Source organism: Protopterus annectens, chromosome 7.part1, assembly GCF_019279795.1.
Source record: "Protopterus annectens isolate FY-2018-M chromosome 7.part1, PAN1.0, whole genome shotgun sequence".
Classification (NCBI taxonomy): Eukaryota; Metazoa; Chordata; order Ceratodontiformes; family Protopteridae; genus Protopterus; species Protopterus annectens.
The window spans coordinates 374,850,166-374,872,680 of NC_056740.1; the positions used below are offsets into that span (position 1 = coordinate 374,850,166).

General features: G+C 43.2%; 1 protein-coding gene across 2 annotated transcripts in view; it reads left to right on the forward strand.

Annotated features, from left to right (window-relative positions):
• RPAP3 (RNA polymerase II associated protein 3) overlaps nt 1-22,515 on the forward strand; it is a 1,123,208-nt gene that overhangs the window by 464,117 nt on the left and 636,576 nt on the right. For both annotated transcript variants that reach the window (XM_044078821.1, XM_044078820.1), the window contains exon 9: nt 4,406-4,533. In XM_044078821.1, coding sequence (XP_043934756.1) covers nt 4,406-4,533 — 128 coding nt within the window. The remainder of the gene's footprint in view (nt 1-4,405; nt 4,534-22,515) is intronic.

Sequence of the window (22,515 nt, forward strand, 5' to 3'; positions counted from 1 at the left end):
CAAAGAAATTCCTAGCACGGAGAAGAATAGATCAAATAATGATTCCCGCAGGAATGACTGCCTATCTCCAGACTCTTGATATTGCAATAAACAAGCCATTCAAGGACCATTTGCACATGGAACTCAATGACACATTGAAAATAGAATGGAGAGAAATCAGCATGGAAACTTTGTGAAGCCTAGCCTGCAAGAGGTCGTGACTTGGTTGAAAAATTCATGGGATAAAATCACTGACAGCTGTGTTGCCAATGCACTACGAGCAGGCAACTTGGACAAGTAGTGCTCATTTGCTAGGCATGACAGACTGGGGCCAATGGTGCTACAGGAAATGGAGTCGCAAGAAATTCAGGCTGAAATTCGGGGGTTGGACACTTATGACAATGTCCCAGAAGAAGATTACATGACTGTATTTGAATAACTGTGAAAGCCAAGGTGCAGATATTCTAGAGTTGAAATGTTTGTTGCACTGTTTATGTAGAATTCTCACACAACTGTCAATCTGTTATTAGAACTGTTGTCCAATAATAGAAAAGTACAAAATAAATGCCAATTTGTGTACATGGATAAATTTCGATTTTTGTACATGAAGAAATGTCAATTTGTGTTCATTAATTAATGTCCATTTTTGTACATGAATAACTGAATAAAGGTAGATTGTTGTACGGTGCGGGTAAATAAGGCATCCCCTGATCATAACCCCTAATGTGCATTTCGCCGGGAGAAAGGTATAAGACTCAGTCTTATTTTCGGAGAAATTTCATGGCTGCACAGGTGAAGACCGCACTCTCCAAAGCCAAGAACACTGCATCTATGGGACCGGACAACATCCCAGGCTGCGTTCTGCATGAACTACAGAACGAACTGGCACCCCACCTAAGTGTCATGTTCAACCATAGCCTCACTTCAGGCTTTGTGCCTAAGGAGTGGCACACAGCAACAGTTATCCCACTCCACAAAGGGAGTGCCACCACAGACCCCAGGAACTACCGCCCCATTAGCCTAACGAGCCTGGTCTGCAAAGCCATGGAACGCATCATCCTAGAGCTTATAAACAAAGACATAGGTAACCTCCAGACTCTGGACCCCACTCAGTGTGGGTTTATAAAGGGTAGATCATGCCTCCTAAACCTGAATGACTTCTTCGAAGCAGTCACTAGAGCCGTAGATAAGGGTAAGTTAGTGCACACAGCCTATCTTGACCTCGCCAAGGCTTTCAACACCATCCCCCCACTCTGGTATTATAGATAAACTCACTGAACTAGGCATAAATCCCTATGTCACAAGATGGGTGGCCAACAGGCTCACTGACAGAGCCCACACAGTGAAAGTAGCCGACTCCAAATCCGACTTCAGACCAGTGACAAGCGGAGTACCACAGGGTTCGGTCCTGGTTCCTTTCCTGTTTGGTACGTACTTCTCTGAAGTCCAGGCAAATACAGCTGGTTTCTGGCTAACAAAATTCACAGATGACTACAAACTAGTAGCCATAATCGATTCACATAAGGATGTGGACATTCTAAAAAGAGACCTCACTGAGACTGATGCTTGGTGTCAGTCATGGCCTAAAGCTCAGTGCCAAGAAGTGCATTGTCATCCTCTTTGGGAAAAATACCTTACCTATGAACTACCACATAGGCGGTAGCCTACTAAACACCGAAAGTGTGATAAGAGACCTTGGGACACAGGTGGATAGTAGTCTCGCATTTGATAATCACGTTGCCACAGTAGTCAGGAAATCCTTCTATGTGGCACACCTCATCACAAAGGGGTTCACCTCCAGAAAAAGAGAGGTCATCGTTCATCTCTACTCATCCTTTATTAGACCCATCATAGAGTGCAATGCCATGTTTGGCATGTACCTCGCAAGACATCTGTAACAGCTGGAAAGGCCACAGAAATACCTCAATAAGAGGATTACCGGCCTCAAACAGATGCCATACACCAACCTTCTCAAAAAAATCCAACTCTACTCCATCACATATTGCTTACTCTGAGGCGACCTCTGCCTGACGTACAAAGCCATGTCTAACCCAGACCTGATGGACATGCTACACTTAAAAAAAATCCCAGTCTCTCTGAGCCACACGCTCCAAGGACCTAAACCTTATCACCACAATAAACAGAACATGCTGGAGGGATAGATTCCTGTCCCAGAGACTTCCCCTGCTGTGGAATAGGCTGCCCATTCATGTCAAGCAAAGCTCCTCATTAGCCCTCTTTCAGAGAAATCTTGAAAGTTGGAAGGGTAATAGGAAATTCACCCCGGGGATCAGTGCTGTGGCTCTGCTCAACAAGAGCACAGGAAAATAATTTTCTTGAGTGGCAAAAGCCAGGGAACTCATTTGGCTAGGCTTATATAGGCCCTAGAGACGATAGCCTGGTACTTACCTATGAACCTATATTATCCAGCCTTACTCCACGTCTAAGACTCTGCTCTGCTGACAAATTCTTATTGCACTCAGTTAAGTCATATAGTACTGCAGGTGACTCTCTGTAGTCCTCTCACATCTCTAATGTTTGGAATTCCATTCACTTCTCACTCAAACTATTTAATCACTGCACATGACTCACTGTATTCCAATCACTTGTCTAATGTTTGGAATTACACAAACTAACAACCTGAAATCCTTCAAGCTGCTACTGAATTAACAAATAAAGGTGTCATGGCTTTTCTCATGCACCACACCTGGCTAATACTCCTTAACTATCCTTATCCACTTTACCCATATTGCTCTAAAATGACTGCTTGGACAGTAATCTGTTTTATCCTGTATTACATCTGTTTCTTTACATACACTTTACAGTACTGTACTCAACTTTAAATTGTTGTGGAAGTTCACTTTGCCATTGTCCTGCTATTATAAAATACTCTTTCTGATCTACCTTTGAATGATTTTTCATATTATATTGCAAGTATCACAAATGTTCTATGTTTGCATGTTAACTATTCATGTATCCTGTCATTGTTTTTATTTTCTCATTCTTGTGTACTCAAATGATTCATCACACTGCATATGTTTGTATATATGCTACTTACTTGGTGTATCTTGTGAAGCTTTTCTGTCTGGATTGCCGCTGAAAAGGCATTTTCCACCCAATCGGATTATCCTGGTCAACAAAAGCAATATATATGTGTGTGTGTGTGTGTGTGTGTACCTATATATATGTCTATATATATATATATATATATATATATATGTATGTATGTATGTATATATATATATATATATGTATCTGTCTAACTATCTATGTATATGTATATGTGTGCATTTGAAATGTGTATAAGATAAATTTATAGATACAGTCGCACACATACATATAGGTGTGTATCTGCACACACACACACACACACACATATATATATATATATATATATATATATATATATATATATATATATATATGCATATATGTATGTATATATGCGGGTCTACTTCACTTGATTGAAAGCTCACTTGTCTGAAACTCATTTTGTTTAAAGGTAAATGCCCTTTTCTCCATTGTAGTGCAATTCTGGAGTTAGTATATATAGCAGTGAGGGTGTGGGGGGCATAGCCCCCTACATAGTTTGGGTATATATTGTGTTCTAAAAAGAGTTATTCATTATTGTTGTAAGTATCCACGTATATGGTTTGAAATGTATAAAATAAGTTGGGGGGGGGGCACAACCCCCCCCCCCCTTATTATATATACAAACTCCAGGATCGCACTACAGTGGGGAAAAGGGCATATACCTTTCAACGAAATGAGTTTCAGTCAAGTGAGCTTTCAGTCAAGTGTGCTCCTTCAAATGAGTTTCAGTCTAGTGAGCTGTCAATCAAGTGAAGTTGACTCATATATGCATATACATACACACATGTGGGAGTGTATAAATATCAACACACGCATGCTTGTGTGTGTGCAAACAAAAACACACACAAGGAAATGGAAATGGAGATATGTATAAAAGGGGTTGTGTAGCTTAAATGGTTATGAGCTTAGCTGTAGGACGTTACATACCATCATACCTTCCCAGCCTGAATCTTAGAGCATTTCAGTTTACACCTCAAGGAGATTGGAAAACCTTTGCCTCTGTCCTCTGTGCTCACAAGCCGGACATTACTGTCTGAATAGTGACTGAGACTGGTAAGTTGAAGTTTGTTTGCTGTAGTACTGTAAGTCTATCCCTTAAAGTGATGCTTTTAAAATAAGTATGATGTTTGTGCTTTCTTCTCCTGTCCTGCTTTGTGAATTTTTTTCTTTATCCATATTTAATAAAGGATTGTCATATATTGTGCTTAGCTGATTTTTGTAGCATTGAGTGTGCCTGCCAAGGTAATTCCATTTATGTATATTTATTGTATTTTAATGTTCATTTTTCATTAGTTTTACATGTCTTATTAATAACAAAAATGTTTGGCAACAGGGAAATGCGTATTTTAAGGAAGGAAAATATGAAGCAGCAATCCAGTGCTATACAGCTGGTATTGAAGCAGATGCCACTAATCCACTTTTACCTGCTAACAGGGCAATGGCCTATCTGAAAGTTCAGAAGTAAGTATTCTTGTAGTTCATTGTATGTACTGGCTCTGAGAAAATGCTGTTGAAAAGAGTGAGCTCTGGCCACTAATTGAATTTGGATGAATGAGAGCAAAATGCATTTTAGTGTTTGTTTCATAAGAAAATGGGAGAAACAGAAGACTAATAATGGAAATATGATGGTTATGTTTTGTAACTAACTGAACCAAGAACACAGCATCCATGGGACCTGACAACATCCCAGGCTGCGTTGTACATGAACTACAGAATGAACTGGCACCCCACCTAAGCACCCTGTTCAATCATAGCCTCACGTCAGCGTTGTGCCCAAAGAATGGCGCACAGCGACAGTTATCCCACTCCATAAAGAGGGTGCCACCACGGACCCCAGGAACTACCGCCCCATTAGCCTAACGAGCCTGGTCTGCAAGGCCATGGAACGTATCATCATGGAACTTATAAACAAAGACATTGTCAATCTCCAAACTCTGGACCCCACCCAGTTCGGGTTTGTAAAAGGCAGATCATGTCTCCTAAACCTGATTGACTTCTTTGAAGCAGTCAACAAATCCATAGATGAGGGTAAGGTGGTTCACACAGCCTACCTAGGTCTCGCCAAGGCATTTGACACCATCCCCCACTCTGGAATTATAGATAAACTCACTTAACTAGGTATAAATCCCTATGTCACAAGATGGGTTGCCAACTGGCTCACTGACGGAACCCACACTGTGAAAGTAGCAGACTCCAAATCTGACTTCAGACCAGTGACAAGTGGAGTACCACAGGGTTCAGTCCTGGGTCCTCTCCTGTTTGGTATCTACTTTTCTGAAGTACAGGCTAACACAGAAGGTCTTTGGCTAACGAAGTTTGCAGATGACTGCAGACTAGGAGCCATAATTGAAACTCCTAACAATGTGGACATCCTACAAAAGGGCCATACTGAGACAGATGCCTGGTGTCAAGGCCATGGCCTCAAGCTCAATGCCAAAAAATGCATTGTCATCCCCTTTGGTAAAAACTCCGTACCCATGAGCTACCACATAGGTGGTAGTCTACTTAACACTGAAAGTGTGATAAGAGACCTTGGGACACAGGTGGACAGTAATCTCTCCTTTGTTTATCACATTGCCACAGTAGTCAGGAAATCCTTCTACTTGGCACACCTCATCTCAAAAGGTTTCTCATCCAGGAGAAAAAGAGGTCATTGTTCCCCTCTACTCATCACACATTAGACCTATTATAGAGTACAACGCCCCTTTTGGTATGTACCTCACAAGACATCTACAACAACTGGAAAGGCCGCAGAAGTACCTCACAAAGAGGATTACTGGCTTTAAACAGATGCCCTACGCAGACTGCCTCAAAAAACTCCAGCTTTACTTCATCGCATATTGCCTACTCAGAGGTGATCTCTGCCTAACATACAAAGCTATGCCAAACCCAGAGCTGTTGGACATGCTCCATTTAAAGAAATCCCAATTCCTCCGAGCTACATGCTCTAGGGACCTAAACCTTGTCACCACAATAAACAGAACATGCTGGAGAGAGAGAAATTCTTATCCGAGAGACTTCCCATACTCTGGAACAAACTACCTGTCTATATCAAACAAAGCTCCTCATTAGCACTCTTTAAGAAAAATCTTGATTGGATGGGAAATAGGAAATTCACCCCGGGGATCACCTCTGCGGCTTTGCTCAACAGGGGCACAGGAAAATCATTTTCTTGGGTGGCGAAAGCCTGGGTACCTTTTTGGCTAGGCTTGTATAGGCCCTAGAGCCGATAGTCTAGTACTTACCTGTGAACCTATGAGACTGTTTCATTACGATAATGGTCATAGTCAGCCCTTCATTGTGTATTAGTCTTTTCCTTTCTCTTTCTCTGTGGCATGTTATGCAGAAAGTATTTTTTGTCTTAATTCTGGTGGCTTACTGTCAGTTGCTCGATATGAGATTGCCCACATACTGTTGCTGGAGCATAACTGCTTAAGGGTGCAGTTGCTCTTATGCTGTAGTTCATTTCAGTGATTTCTTCCTTTTTGCATTGTATGTTTGTAGGGAGGTATCAGAGCTTACAGCTTCTCAGAGGAAAAGTGAGACTCAACTCCTGCATGCTTGCCACTTCTGCAGAAATGCACTTTTTAAATATTTGTTCTCATTTACTCGAGCCCTGTATAGCCACTAAGTATGCTTCTTGAGCATTCTGTTACTCAGGCTATCAGGAGTGAGCACTTCTTGCTGGTAGATTGACTGATGAGAACTCATTCTGCTTCCTGTCTTCCTGTTCAGCAGATTAAGTTAATAGAAGAGGTACATTCATGCCTCCCCCCGTTGAGGGATTGCATCCTGGCATGTAGGTTTTTCCATTCCTGTTTTTGGTCAGCCAGTGCATTTTTATGACTGGCTACTTCCCATGAAAGTGGCCTCTTGAGTGACTCCATTCTGGGCTACTAATACTAGTGATGAGTCACTGTTCTCTCTTATTGTCTTCGAAGTTCAAGAGGGTTCAGTAGCTCAGATAGTGGAATGGCTGCTGGTGATTCCCACATGAAGAGTCATAGTCCAGGCTTTCAGCTTTAGGCAGACATTTGAAGCTTAGTGGAATCAGTCCAAGATGGCACCCTTAGTCAACATGGCTTCATGACATTTTTGAATACCAGAACCCTGTCACCAGACACATGGTTCCTGCCTGTCACAATTGTATGTGAATTTGCACTTGCTTGAGCAGGTTAAATACACTCTTCCAAGATCCTTTGGAATATGAAAACATATGGACTTTTAACTGGAGAAGGTCACCCAGACTGTCACAGTTTGCTGTGAGGGAAAGGTTAGTTTGCTTTTTATTTCTTGTATTTTGTATTACTTTATTGCATTTTTCTACTCTGTATACTGTGATTTGTTTTCTTTACAGTTTTTTACTTGTACTCTGCTTTAAATTGCATATTAAAACCAAGAGATCACAGCTGTCTCTCTTGTGAGTCAGACAGAAATTAGAACAGGTCAATTAAGGAGTCACACAGAAGTTAGAACAGGTCAGTTAAGGTTAATCATCTGTGAACGGAGGGGGTGGAGCTAGGAACTAAACATTCTGTTTAAGGGGTAAAGTAAAACATTTGAAAGTTTTGCTGGAAAAGCTCACCCAGACTCTGCCACAATTTGCTGTGGGGGAAAGGTTAGTTTGCTTTTTATATTCTTGTATTTTGTATTACTTTATTCCTTTATCTATTTTGTATTCCTTTATCTATTTTGTATACTCTGATTTGTTTTCTTTACACTGTTTTACTTTTGTTCTGCTTTTAATTGCATATTAAAATTTGATGAGACCACAACTCTGTCTCTTGTGAGTCAGACAGATTTTATTCTCCACCCTCTCACCCTGTTACTGCTGTGTTCTTAACACCACTGTCTTTCTAGTTGCCTACCCTTATGTTAATTTGACCATATATCTTGTTCCCTCTCTCCTTTCACTGGCTGGTGCGAGTATCATTTTGTGAAATCACTCCCCTTCAACTATTTAAATATATTGGCTATCCTGTTGTATTCCATAGTACCAGAATACAAAAGTGCCCACTCCCTTTCAATCTATCTTGTTCTTTTAAAATAGTGGCTCTCCACTTAGCTAAAACTTAAGTTACCCACTTTCATAATTAACTGCTTAGTGCAGACTGCAGTGTTTAGGATAAACCATTTTTTTCATCTTACCTTTAAGCATCTATTGCAAGACCACCAGTTATTGGAGAGGCCACATTCTGCCTCTTAGTAGTAATTTTGGGATTATTGCTTCTCTTTTCTCCTGGTGAGCGAAGGGGTACAATGGCATTATTTCCTGGAGACTGCTGATCACCAGAAAGCCTAATAACTGTTGTATAGGTGACAGCTTGAAATCTGTGCTTATATTCTGATCCTGGTGAGAGAAGGAACAGAGTGCTTTGATTCCTGACTGTTTCTGGTTGGAGAGTGAGTGTCTGTACTTAACATACTTGATTTGTTTGGTTGCTATTCGAAGCATCTACCAGAAAAATGCTACAACCTACAGACCCTTGCATCATCTGGGACAAGACTATGGATCACCAAAAAGGCTGTGACCTGGTTCTTCTTTGAGATTAGTGCTAATGCTAACATTTTGCTTCTGGGGAGAGAAGAAGCAAAGGAGCATTGTATCCCAACAGAGTGAAGCTGTGGTGAGACCAGCATTACTAGTAGCCAGCCAGTAGGCATTCATACGACTTCCCTCTTTTCATCATGGACGGTGCAGTGGTGCAGCAGTAGCTTTGTTGCCTCACAGCAAGAAGTTCTCGGTTCGGTTCTCAGCTGGAGTGCCTTCTGTGCGGAGTCTGCATGTCCTCCCTATGTTCGTGTAGGTACTTCAGTTTCCTCCCACATTACAAAGACATGCGTCTGGAGCATTTCTCCCCTGACCTCCACTAAAAATTGGCTTCACCCCAAGTCGGACCTTCCCAATAAACAAGTGTTAAATAAATAAATCATTCTTGACAAGCTAATTCTTTGTTTTCAGTAAGTACTTCTTGATTTGTTTCTAACTTCAGAATATCTGCCTAAATACTTCATCCTTAAATTTTCAGGGTCTACGTATTAGTTTCTTCTTAAGTGTTTGGCAGTGCTGTGTACAGACTCAGACACCTTAAGTGACATTTTTCCTGCAAGATCACAACTGAATTTTCTCCAATACCTAGTTGCATACAGGACAGTTGGTTTGCAAGCACTGTCCACAGAGTTGCAAACCGGATACCCCTGACAGTGATGGATTTTCTCACTCCAACTGTCTAATCAATAAAAAAGGGTCTTTTGCCATGAATACAAACTTTCCTACTATCTCCGTTACTGGATTGGAGGATATGGGCATCCTGAGGCAATGTAGAAATTGCCTCATGTTTACTGGCAACCAGTTAATTCTCAAACAAACTGATGTGGTATGTAAGAGATGTATTTACACAATGTCACTGGAGGCAAAGCTGCCACATAAAAGTACTCAGAATGTCAAGGTTGTCAGTAGTACACACGCTGCACCCATCACACACAATTCAAAGCAGACATACACACCCACATATGGTAAGGCACTTGTATGTAACCTTCCTAAACCACAAAGACCTCGTAGACAAAGTACACTTAACAAATCCACTCAACAGCCCCAAATGCACTCTTTGAAAACAGCACCCACATCAACACATAGCGCTAGATCTCATGGAGCCTCTACTTCTAAGCCTATAAGCGAAGTCACCACACAATCCAACATTCTAGTTATTGGAGACTCCATCGTGAGACACAATGACATCCCTCTCACCAGGATGAGTAAGGAGAAAGTTACGGTCAGTTGCTTATCAGGGGCTAGGATCTGGCACATTATGCATGCACTCAGGTCATTGGACCACAATTACCAATATGACTCAGTCATAGTCCATGTGGGAGTAAATGACCTGAGACATACCTCCGTAGACTATATGAATAGAGACATCATGGAGCTCTTGGAATATGTGTCTCAGGCTGATATGAGCCTAGCATTGAGCAGCATTTTACCTTCTCCAGGGGTGATGCCACAATACGAACAAAAAGATGTTTGACTTTAATAATTTGGCTTAGTTTCTGGTGTCATTCTTAAGGGGGTGCAATATTTGTCACCATGGAAGAAGATAATCAACAGACCACGCTGATGTGCGAGGGATGATCTGAACCTCTCTCCTCTAGGCTTTCGAATACTAGCTAAAGCATTGTCTTCCCCCATACTGCCTTTTTTGGCAATGGCAAACTGAACATACTTCCGACATAGCAAATCAAGAAAATCTAAAGGTATTACTGCTCAATGCTAGGAGTTTAAACAAAAAAAAACTCCACTCCCTAGAAGCCCTCTTTACCTTAGAGAATGCTGATGTCTGTGCAATCACTGAGATATGGTTTAAAGCCGTGGAGAGTACACCAACCAGTGCAAGGTTATAATCCCTTCCACACATTTTGGCCACTTACTTCACAGGCAGGGACTAAAGGTGGTGTTGTCTCTATTTACATCAAAAATAAATATACTTCAAAGCTGGTCAAACAGGTCAATGCACTTGAGCTGCAGCATGTTCAAATCACCATAGATAAAATCCAGTACCACTTCCTTGCAAGCTATAGGTCCTCCTTTATGACCCAGGAAACCCATACCATGTATTTAAACTTATTACAAACACTAACCATCCAACCCAATACCATATTCATGGGTGACTTTAAATACCCCACTATTAACTGGGAATCCTGTACAACACCATACGTGCATACACAGAGATTCCTGGATTTTGTAAATACAAACTTCCTGCATCAGTTAGTCAATACACCATCCAGGGGTACAACCATACTGGATGCTGGTCCTCACTAATATGGGAGACTGCTGCACACCCCCTACTGTAATGCCTTCCCTGGTAAGGTCAGACCACAAAATGGTCTCCTGTGAAGTAAAAATAAAACCTGGACCCCCAGCTAAACCTTGAATAATCAGGGACTGTTCTAAGGCTAACCTCCTGCTATTAAACGAGAACCTGGCAACATTTTAAGCCCCCATAAACCCGAGAACACTTCTGCCTATGCAGAACTGTTCACAAAAACCCTGTACAAACATGTTAGTAGCTGTATAGAGGCAGCTGTACCCACCAGGAAGAAGTACAGAATTAACTCAAAAACAAGCCACCCTGGTGAAATTACAAAATCAGTCAGCTATATAACAAGAGGAAGAAAATAATGTTCAAAATTAGGAGGTGCAGCACCCAGTAGGATAAAAGCACTCTCTTCAAACTAAACAAACAACTCAGAGGACAAGTAAAGTGTACCAAAGCCGAATTTGAAGCAGGTATGGCCTCCCAGGCCAAGGAAAACCACAAAGTATTCTTTAGCTATGCCCGCAACCTCAAAGGCAGTACACAATTGTCTGCAGAGCTCATTGTAAATGGAGCCACCTTTACTGAGCCAGAAGATAGCAAACCTCCTGGTTGATAAATTCAACTCCAACTTTACTCCTCTCTCCCCCTCAACCTTCCCAAAGGATATATCAAATATAACTCCCCCTACTATCACTAGGGAACAGGTCTTTAATGCTCTCTCTAAGACCAAGAACACTGCATCAGTGGGTCCAGACAATATCCCAGGATGCCTTCTAAATAGCATGAAATATGACCTACCAGGGCCTCTAGAATTGCTATTTAACTGTAGCCTCTAAACAGGCTACATGCCTCATGAATGCAGAAAGGCAACAGTCATCCCTCTGCACAAAGGTGGACCATCTACCGACCCTGGAAACTACAGACCCATAAGTCTGACTAGTCTTGTATGTAAAGCCATGGAAAGAATTATCATGGAGATAATCAATAGAGATATAGTAAACCTCCAGACACTGGGACCGAACCCAGTTTGGTTTCGTCAAGGGCAGATCATGCCTACTCAACCTGGTGGACTTCTTTGAGAAGGTCAACAAAGCAGTGTATGAGGGCAAAATTGTTCACACTGCCTGCCTTGACCTGGCCAAGGCATTTAACACAGTACCCCACTCGGGCATTATTGACAAATTGAAGAGGTTCGTCACAAACCCGTATGTCACCCAGTGGATAGCCAACTGGCTCACAGACAGGACCCAGGAAGTTACAATTGGGGAGTCCACCTCTACAAAGAGACCAGTCACAAGTGGAGTCCCTCAGGGATCAGTCCTTGGGCTGCTCCTTTTTGGCATTTACTTCTCAGAAGGCAAGGCCTATTTCAGTCGTCTGTGGCTAACTAAATTTGCAAATTATTGCAAATTAGGAACTGTCATTGAATCTCACACTGACGCAAATGTTTTCCAGGAGGGGCTGACACAGACAAACAACTGGTGTCAGAGCATTGGATTAAAACTAAATGCCAAGAAATGCATACTAGTATCCTTTGGGAAGTCATCCATCCCTTGTACCTAGCATATTGACAACACACCCCTTACAGTTGACCCAGTAGTCAGGGACTTAGGGACAAACATAGATAGTAATCTATTGTTTGATCATCACATGTCTACAGTGGTAAAAAACAACGATCCCGACCACCAGGCTGATAAAAAAAAAGTAGTTTAATAAAATGCAGTAGGTTAGCACTTTCAGGTTTAAAAAACCCTTCTTCAGACAACATACAAAAGTTAAGAACACCTTTTAAAATACATAACAGCCAATCAAAGACTCAGTAAAAGCCCTCCTCTTTTTTAAAAAAGGCTCGATTGGAATTATGCCATTCAGACCAGGTGCTCTGTCAGCACCCTGATTGATTATCCATCTAGTTTCACTGCATTCTGTTTCTCAAATCACCCCCCCCTCCACTCCTGGTTGGATGAGTAACCTGCAAAACCATAAAAGAAAATACATGCCCAAGGGTACTGCTTTACATGCTGATACAGGGCATTATGTATATTGGCTGTATGTATAGCTGACATATATTGTAACACACCCTGTCTTTCAATCTACAATTCGTTTTACAGACATAAAACGAACAACATTGCATACAGTCAGCTAAATATATAATATTGCTGGTCAAACAGTCAGCATATTGTTTCAACGATTAGCTCTTTCCAGACAGTGGATGGATGAATGTGTTATGTGTAATATATTGACAAATAATCCAAAGAAAATGCCTAGGCCAGGAGATTCCGGACAGTTCAAAATACATTTAATAGCAGGCAACACTGTAAAGTAAGACCATAAAACGCTGACAAACACTCACAAGTGTTTTTCGTCACTCAGTACATGACTTCATCAGATGCGGAACTTCTCCAGGGTCCATGGAATTTTGGCTGGATGTGCCTGGACCTCCATCTGACCACAGACAATTGTCAGGTAAACCACTTGCAGAAAAATGAGAGTAAACATATCCCTGAAGATGCTAAAGGAGCTGTCAGCAAATAATAAATAATAGTGATGAAGTTAATGTTTGTAATGATGGTGCACAGGACACTGAAGGAAACATGATGGAAAATGCTACATATTTTGTCACAGAGTACGGTCGTTTTGTTTTGCCAGTCCTTCCTAATTATTACAGAACATTTATGCCCTCTAAATTGAATCAAGCAATCCCCAGGATTCACTAATCCTCCGTGTAAGACTAGATTAGTCTTACATGGAAACGCCAGTCTAACAGTAAGACAGCAGCGCGCCATGCATATTAATGAGGGCGCGTTGCCTCAATTCTAAGGCTAACACAGAGCGTGCACGAGTGCAGGGGGCGTGTCAGACTGCCGAGCAGTCCAAAAATCCACGTCCCTGCAAGTCTCTCAAATGGGAAATGTCAACTTACATGAGCGAGTCCACTCAAATGTGTACATACCCAACACTACACTCCCCGACATTCTAAACCCCTGTACAATTATAAAATGTAAAACTTTTATTTTTTTTTTATTATTCCCGATATAGCTGCCGGTATTTGCGTGGGTTTGCCCATTGCTTAGCTGCAGTTAGCAGTTTAGACATCGAAGAGGATAATAAGAAACTTATATGCAAATTAAGCAAAATAGCAATAGCGTAGTGGTAGAGCCTTCGCACAAAGAGGAGGCATTCCCGGTTTGAGTCCCACCACTCCCCTTTCTATTTTCTGTTGGAAATCTGTATTTAAAAATAATTCCTGACATTTATCATTTAAATTTTAGTAAAAAGCATTGAAATGGCCTATGTAGTAGTGAACAAATTTTTATGTATGTATGTATGTATATATATATATATATATATATATATCTATATACACATATATAAAAGAAGGTGAAATGGTTATGCATACTGATGGATGCATAAGTAACGTATCTAAAGCAACGTGAAGCACTGCTAAGCAAAGTTTACCAGTATTAAGCATATTTAAGTGTAAACGCGATGGTTTTGCGCATAGCTGCGCATCGCGCCAACTAGCACAAGCTGTTTACGCGGAGTTGCGCTCCGCACTAACCAGCTCAACGTCGGGCAAAGTTGAGCAAAGTCGGTAAAACACAGCCACACCTCCTAGCTGGTCTGGCCAGTAGTAAAATAAAAAGCAGTGACAGGCCTCGAACCCGGGATACTGTGCACCATAATCACAGTACTGAACCACTAAGCCATGACAGCTTTTCATAAGCATGCACTTTCAACACAAACATACATATCAATGGAAGTTTACCCATTGCAAAGCAGGTGTGCCTTCAGCTGAGTTTTTTCAAAACTGGCCAATCACAAATAAGTGTGGGAAATGATGCATATTTAAGCTCCATACACGGGAATACTTGCCATAACTGGTTGTAGCTCCCATCTGCAGGCAGCAATGGCCGGTGCTGGAGAGGGCTCTCGTTTTCGAGCGCAACGTTGGGGCATTGAGGAGTCAAAAGTAATGGTTTGGCTCCTTGTTCATAATCATGAGGATAGACTCCTGCGAGGCCAGTACCAGGGCACCCAATACAAAGCGGAAGCCTGGTACAGTCTAGCCCATGAACTCACCAGTGCCACAGGTGTCCCTCGGACTGGTGAGCAGGTCAGACACCACCACGCAGACCTGAAGAGACGCAAGGCAGATCGACTGGACCAGTGGATCCAGGAGGCCCATGGGTTGGAAAATGCCCCACTACTGAGTAAGTAACCATGGAATTAAGTATGTAAGAATTGCTATTCTAGTGTATACTATGGCTAGATATGTCTCAATATCACTTCATTTACTTCACAGCTGCAGCTGTCCATGCTGCGAATCAGCAAGCCTATGCAGATAGGCTGCTAAGGCTGCACCACCAGGCAGGTTAGTAATTATTCTGCTTGTACTGTTATGTAAAATAAATGAGAGAGTCTGAAAAAAGTGTTTTAACACAATAAATAAAGGTATAATAATTCTCTAATAATTATTCTGCATGTACTGTTATATAAAATAAATGAGAGAGCCTCTAGAAAAGTGTTTTAAGTCTTTAATAAAGGTATAATTCCTGGAGTGTGTCTGTGTCATTTTCTTTGATATGTTGTTGTACTCTTGCATTATAGAAATAGTACTGATGTCCTTCAAGGATGCATCTGCAGTCATCACATATGGGTTGTCCTGCCTCAGGCAGCCCTTCGGTCGGCCGGATTCCAAAGTCTGGGTCCGGCGTCGGCTGATGTCGCCCTTTCCCCGACGTCAGAGCGCCTGGGGTATAAAAGAGTCAGCCGACGCCATCTTCCTCAGTCTATCTTGCCGCGTGGTGCCCGAAGCAGAAGCAGTTCGCAAGTGCCGGTCGGCCAGCTCCTGTAATTCAGCTACCGAAGACTTCAAAAAGCTAAGTACCCCGTTGGGGACTCTTTCTTGCCTCAGTTGATGTCAGATAAAGTTAATAATTGTTTAACTTGTGAGAAACAAATACCTCATAAGGATTTCCACTCTTAACTGCCTCCCCTGCCTAGGCCCAGACCACGACGTCTCGGCCTGTTCAGCCTGTGCTTCCTTCAACCGACGCACTCTTAGACGTCGGGCGGAGTTTGCAGAGGAATTTTTTGGGGCTAGTTTTTCGTACAATATGCTGTCGGAGACTCCAATTTCACATTTGATTAAGAAACGGAAGGACAAGGACCGACACACGCGGGTCGCGGTCTCGGCTGAAACCACGGCCAGGCCTACCGCGAGTGTCTCTGTCTCGGCTGAAACAGAGTCCTTGGTACTTCCTACCACCGAAACCGCTCAGCCGACTACCTCGGTCCCGGAGGCCTCGGCTGAATCGGTTATTGAATTTCCTACATAAACTGGTGTCCTGGAACCTTCCGACACCATACCTTTAGACAAAACTACACCAGCACGTGGTGCAGCCAGGCCTCCTGCATCCATGTCCATTAAGGCATTCTCTAGGGCTAAAGCTGCTAAACTATCCAAAGCTTTGCCTCCCAAGGTTATCCCTCAGGGACCCACTACAGGTTCACAGATTCTAAGCTTAGCAGAGGACCTTATCTCCTTAATTAGGGGCTGTCAACTTCATCCGGACAGGGGCTCTCAACCTCCTCCAGACAAAAGGCCCAGGGTTGAGCCCTCTGATCCCCACTCCTCAGATGAGGCCTCAGATGGTTCTACTCTCTCGGACCACCAGGAGGAGGCTTTTTCAACCTACGAGGATTCTGATGCAGAGGAATCCATTCCTTCGGCCTCCCCTCCTGAAGAGTTTTCCTTTGGGGAGACACTCCACACTATGAGAGAGCATTTCCAGTGGCAGGGCCAGGAATTCTCTGATTCCAGGAAGAGATTAAGGACTTTCGTGCATTTGCCTCAGCATAGACCTTTGGCTATTCCTCCTGTTTTAAATGTCATTGATGATGTGTACTCTGAGTCTAGCACAACCCCTGATTCTCTTCCTCTGGCTCCTGTCAAACCCGATAGGTACTGCAGGGTCCCGGACTCACATCTTCACCTTTACAAGGCCCACTCTGCTGATCCAGAAACTATTTTCCCGGGCCCTAAAGGGGTTGCAGCTGCCACTACTAAAAATCCTCTCCCCTCTGAAAGGGAGTCTAGAGCTTTAGAGAGATGGGGTAAAAAAGTGTATACTTCTGCTACTCTTTCTATGAGGGCATTGAATTGTCAATTTCATATGATACAGTACCAAGAGTATTTGTTAGATGAATTGCATAAAAAACTGTCTTCACCTGAACCCCTAGATCGCAAATCACTTCAGGATCTGGTACATAACTCCCAACAGGTTAGCAACCATTTCTTGCAATGTGGTTATGATGCATTGGAAGCTTCATGTAGGTCAGCTATGACTGGCGCAGTCATACGTAGGCATGCTTGGCTGAAGGAACAATCTCTGCCAGACCATGTCAAAGCAAAGCTTCTGGATGCTCCACTGGAAAAGCAAAAGTTATTTGGCTCCACGGCTCAGGAGGTCCTAAAGAAAGTTGAAGAAAAGGCAAAATCGGTACAAACTGTCAAAGATTTTCTCCAAGTCCAACCACCAAGATTTAGCAGGAATTGGCCTTCCAAAAATTGGTCCTTTCCAGACACAGAGAGGTTTCAGAGAGGCAAGAACAGGCGTGCCAGAGGTAGAGGGCAAGCTAGAGGCTCCTACAGAGGGTGTCAATGGCAGCCTCCCAACCAGAGAGGTAATGCAGGACCTACAACTGCTGCACAAGGACAGGCTCAATGACTTTACTTTGACACCGCCAACCAGGGCTCAGTTGGAAGCACCCTTGGGCGGAAAGCTTTCTTTATTCTCAGAAAATTGGCACAGTATTACAAGGGACAAATGGACACTACAAATAATAGACAAAGGATACAGGTTCCATTTTCACACATTACCAAAAAAAAAGGCATGCCAGACGTGCCACCGAATCAAAGGGCAGAGGCTTTGAAACAAATCTCCAGCTTAATGCAAATGAAAGCTATAGAAAAGGTTCCTCTCTCAGAACAAGGCCAAGGATTTTATTCCAGACTTTTCCTTGTGCCAAGAAAAGAAAAACAATGGAGGCCTATTCTCGACTTGTCCGCACTGAATACTTATCTCATTGTACCAAAGTTCAAAATGCTGACTCTACAGCAGCTCCTTCCCATGCTGGGCAAGGGGTCTTGGCTGGTAACTCTAGACCTCAAGGAGGCATACCTGCATGTCCCTATCAGACAAAGTTGCAGAAGACACCTCAGATTTCTTGCAGGTTCAGAGCATTATCAATTCTCAACATTGCCCTTTGGCTTATCTACTACACCCAGAGTATTCACGAAATGCCTGGCATCAGTAATTGCACACTGCAGACTTCAGGGGGTTCAAATATACCCATATCTGGACGACTGCCTTATACAAGCGGGCAGCCAACAAACTTTGGTAAAACATTTGAATTATGCCATTCACCTACTTCAGGCCCTGGGATATACAGTCAACATTCACAAATCAAGACTTGTTCCATCTCAAAGAATAACCTTTCTGGGTACGAATCTAGATACAACCACCCAAATGGCTTTCCTCACAGAAGAAAAACAAAGTCAACTACCAGATTACTTCAAACGTCTGACAAGAAAAACTCAGCTGACTGCAAGGAAAATACTGCAGGCCCTGGGTTACATGGCTTCTTGCATCCTTCTGATTTCACAAGCAAGGCTGCATATGAGGAAACTACAATGGTACCTAAGGAGTTTATGGTCTCAGCACAGTCACAGCTTGGAAACTTTGATACCACTCATCCCATGCCTTCAAAGGGAATTTTTGTGGTGGGCTCAAGCAAGCCAGTCAAACAGGGGTCTGCCCTTCAGCAAACCAATAGCCAGCCAAACCATTACAACGGACGCTTCAGACCACGGATGGGGAGCGCACATGGAGGGCAGATGCATTCAAGGTCTATGGTCACAAAAGAGCTACGCATGCACATAAACCACAAGGAACTTCTGGCAGTGATACATGCAGTGAAGCCTTCAAACCTTTTCTGCATCAAGGCCACCTACTAATAAGGACAGACAACACCACAGTTATGTGGTACATAAACAAGCAAGGAGGCACCCATTCATATCCTCTTTGCAGACTGGCAATGAATCTATGGGAACTTTCCTTGAAACTCAACATAGAGCTGCAATCTCAATTTGTGCCAGGGAAAGACAATATACTGGCGGACAGCTTAAGCAGAAATATCATGGATGCACACGAATGGATGCTGCACCCAGACATCTTTCTACAGATAACTCAATCATGGGGCAGGCCGGACATAGATCTTTTTGCCTCCCCCCACAATCATCAGCTGAAGAAATTCTGCTCAAGGACATACCACCCACAAGCATGGAAAGTGGACGCCCTCTCTTTCAGCTGGAGAACTCTAACAGTGTATGCATTTCCACCTCTCCCATTAATGACCAAGATCTTACTGAAGATCAGGACAGAGCAGTCAAAAGTGATTCTGATAGCTCCGGACTGGCCAAGACAGCACTGGGTACCCACTGTTAAAGAGCATGTCACGCACAAAACCATGGCCTCTTCCTCAATGGCCACTGCTCCTGACACAGCACAATTACAAAACTCTGCATTCCAACCTGAAAACCTTGCAACTAACAGCCTGGAAAATACCTTGATTCCTCCTCAGGATAGGCTATCCCAGAGTGAAGGATATTATTATGGAAGCTCGCCGGCCTTCCACAAGAAAGGCATATTCAGCAAAATGGAAAAGATTTCTCATTTGGAACACCACAAAGGGCCTAGATGTGACAGTGATGAACATGGCACGTATCCTGGAATACTTGGCAGAAATGTTCCACAATGGTCTGTCATACTCTTCCATTAAAATTCATGCTTCAGCAATTTCAGCAGAGTACAATACTGATCCACCTGTCTTCTCACATCCTCTCCTAAGGCAGTTTCTAAGAGGGATTGAAAACATCAAGCCTCCAAGGACACCACCACTGCCTACTTGGGACCTTAACTTCGTGTTGGAAAAACTAACACTGCCTCCCTTTGAACCAGCAGCATTTGCAGAGCTACAGTTCTTGTCTTGGAAGACTGCCTTCCTTCTGGCCATAACCTCAGCAAGAAGAGTATCTGAGTTACAGGCCCTCATGGCAGTACAGCCATTTACTATTTTTCATCAGGACAGAGTCTCATTGAGAACCAATCCTACATTTATGCCAAAGGTGGTATCCAGGGTCTTATTAAACCAAGCTATTCATTTGCCTACCTTCTTTCCGAATCCACAAAACAAAGGGGAGAAACTTCTGCACACCCTGGACATACACAGACAGTTGCGCTACTACTTGGACAGAACTAAAAGTTACAGAAAAACTGACCAGCTGTTGGTAGCATATGCTGCTAGTGCACAAGGAAAAGCAATTTCCAAACAGACAATCTCAAAATGGATAGGGAATTGCATTCATTTTTGTTACTCCTTTCATGGAAAAGCTGTGCCAGCTAACATTAGACCTCATTCCACGAGAGCCACAGCCACCTCCACAGCCTTCTTAAGAGGGGTGGCTACCAAGGACATTTTAGAAGCTGCTACATGGAGCTCCGTGCATACATTTTCCAAGCATTACAATTTACCTTTATATTCCAGATCCAGAGCAGGCTTTGCTACGGCAGTCCTGCAGGGCATTTTAGCTACACCATCCTATACATAGATCCTCCACCCCCAGATTGGCTATGGTATTCTACCCATATGTGATGACTGCAGATGCATCCTTGAAGGACATAGTACAGTTTTGTACCTACCATAAATGTAGATGTCCGATAGGTATGCATCTGCAGTCAGGTTTTCCCTCCTCCTTCCCCTCTGTGGTATTTCTTGGGTAATACTCCCTCTTATAGCTAGCTGGGGTTATCTATTATGGTGTATTTGTTTTTTATTACTGTACATGTTTGGAATATTTTGCATTTCTCCAAATTTAGCCTTCCTTAGAGGGCACCTGGCATCTGGGGCAAGAAAAACTGAGGAAGATGGCGTCGGCTGACTCTTTTATACCCCAGGCTCTGACGCCGGGAAAGGGTGACATCAGCCGACGCCAGACCCAGACTTTGGAATCCGGCCGACCGAAGGGCTGCCTGAGGCAGGACAACCCATATGTGATGACTGCAGATGCATACCTATCGGACATCTACATTTATGGTAGGTACAAAACTGTACTTTGTATTAAGCGCTGTTAACTCACAGTTGGGTAGGCCCATGTAAAGTGGATGAAGGGCGCGCCAGTAGCTTTTAAGCATATTTACAGTCCTCAACTGTTGGTTTATGCCCAGCATGTACAGGTTAATCTGGCATATGAGTAGCTTGGTATTGTGTTCCCCAGAAATGTCATTGTGCTGGCAGACATGTAGGGAGCTGTTAACATATAACTGATAATTTCACCTAAACATATCTAGATAAGTATAGGAAAGCAGAGCTGTCAGTGTACCATCTCAGCAGTAGTGTGTCTGAGCAACTCACAAAATATGTAGCAGTAACATCTGCATCCCGGACAGTTTGTATGTCAGATACAGCCCATGTATATAAAGATCTAGCAAAACCCATTTCACAATTTAAGGACAACTGGGTAGTGTAATAATACATGTAGGGGACATATAACTGCAGTTAATAGGAATGTAGTGTAAACTAGAAGGCTGTATAAGTTGTTAATGAAGCTATCATTTTCCACCCTACTGTTTGTGCATAAAAAATGCAATTCCACACCTCAGTGGGTATGTCTAATCCCAAAACATTTGTTGGGACATATGTCCTTTTGGTTTATAAATATCTGCATTTATTTCGATGCATGAGCCCTGTTCAAATACCACAATATTGGTGGTCTGTTGCCATCAATTAAACCTGCATGCTGTTGTAATGTCCACTGTTGTTCTATATATGCATGTGTCATGCTTGCTGTTCAACTGTTGGAACTCTGGTGTGTTGGGTTAATGGGAATACTTCTGCATGTTGTTATAACTAATTGGGAATGCTGTTGACTGTTAGTAACCCATATTTTCATTAAATCCTCCTAAACATAGAACATATGAGAAGGCCGGTCCCAGCGGACCCACCTGTCCCACCTCAGCTGGCGATGGCATCTGGCACCAGCAGGTCCGGTGCCCAGCCTGGGACCTCCTCCTCCATTGGCCCTGTGCCACCTTCAGGTGGAAGCGCTGCAGGGGATGGGGCTCATCCCCCCGTGCAAGCATGGGCAGAGGAGGGCCACCTATCACCCTCCGAACGGTCCGGGCTGTGGTGCGTAGGGAGATTGAGCGTTCTGTCGCTGATCCTGTACGCCAGCTTGAGGCATGAGTGGCGCGACTCACGGGTGATCCTGCCCCTCCTACGCAGCCCCCAGCACAGCCACCCTCTGAGCTGTGAAGGTGCAGTGGTGACTGCCCATGGGTGGGGATCTCAGTTCCACTGTTGCCATCTGTGGGCTCATGGGCTTGCGATTTCTAAACATCCTTCCCCGTCAATGGTGTTCACCCACCACATGTATCATATTCCGCACCTGTATGCGTCTTGTTTGTCTTGTCTGTTTACCTCCCCAACCTGACTCCCCAAATATGCCTACTTCCCCTTCCCCACATTCCACTCTCACCTGAAAAAAAAGGGCAATCTGCTCCCA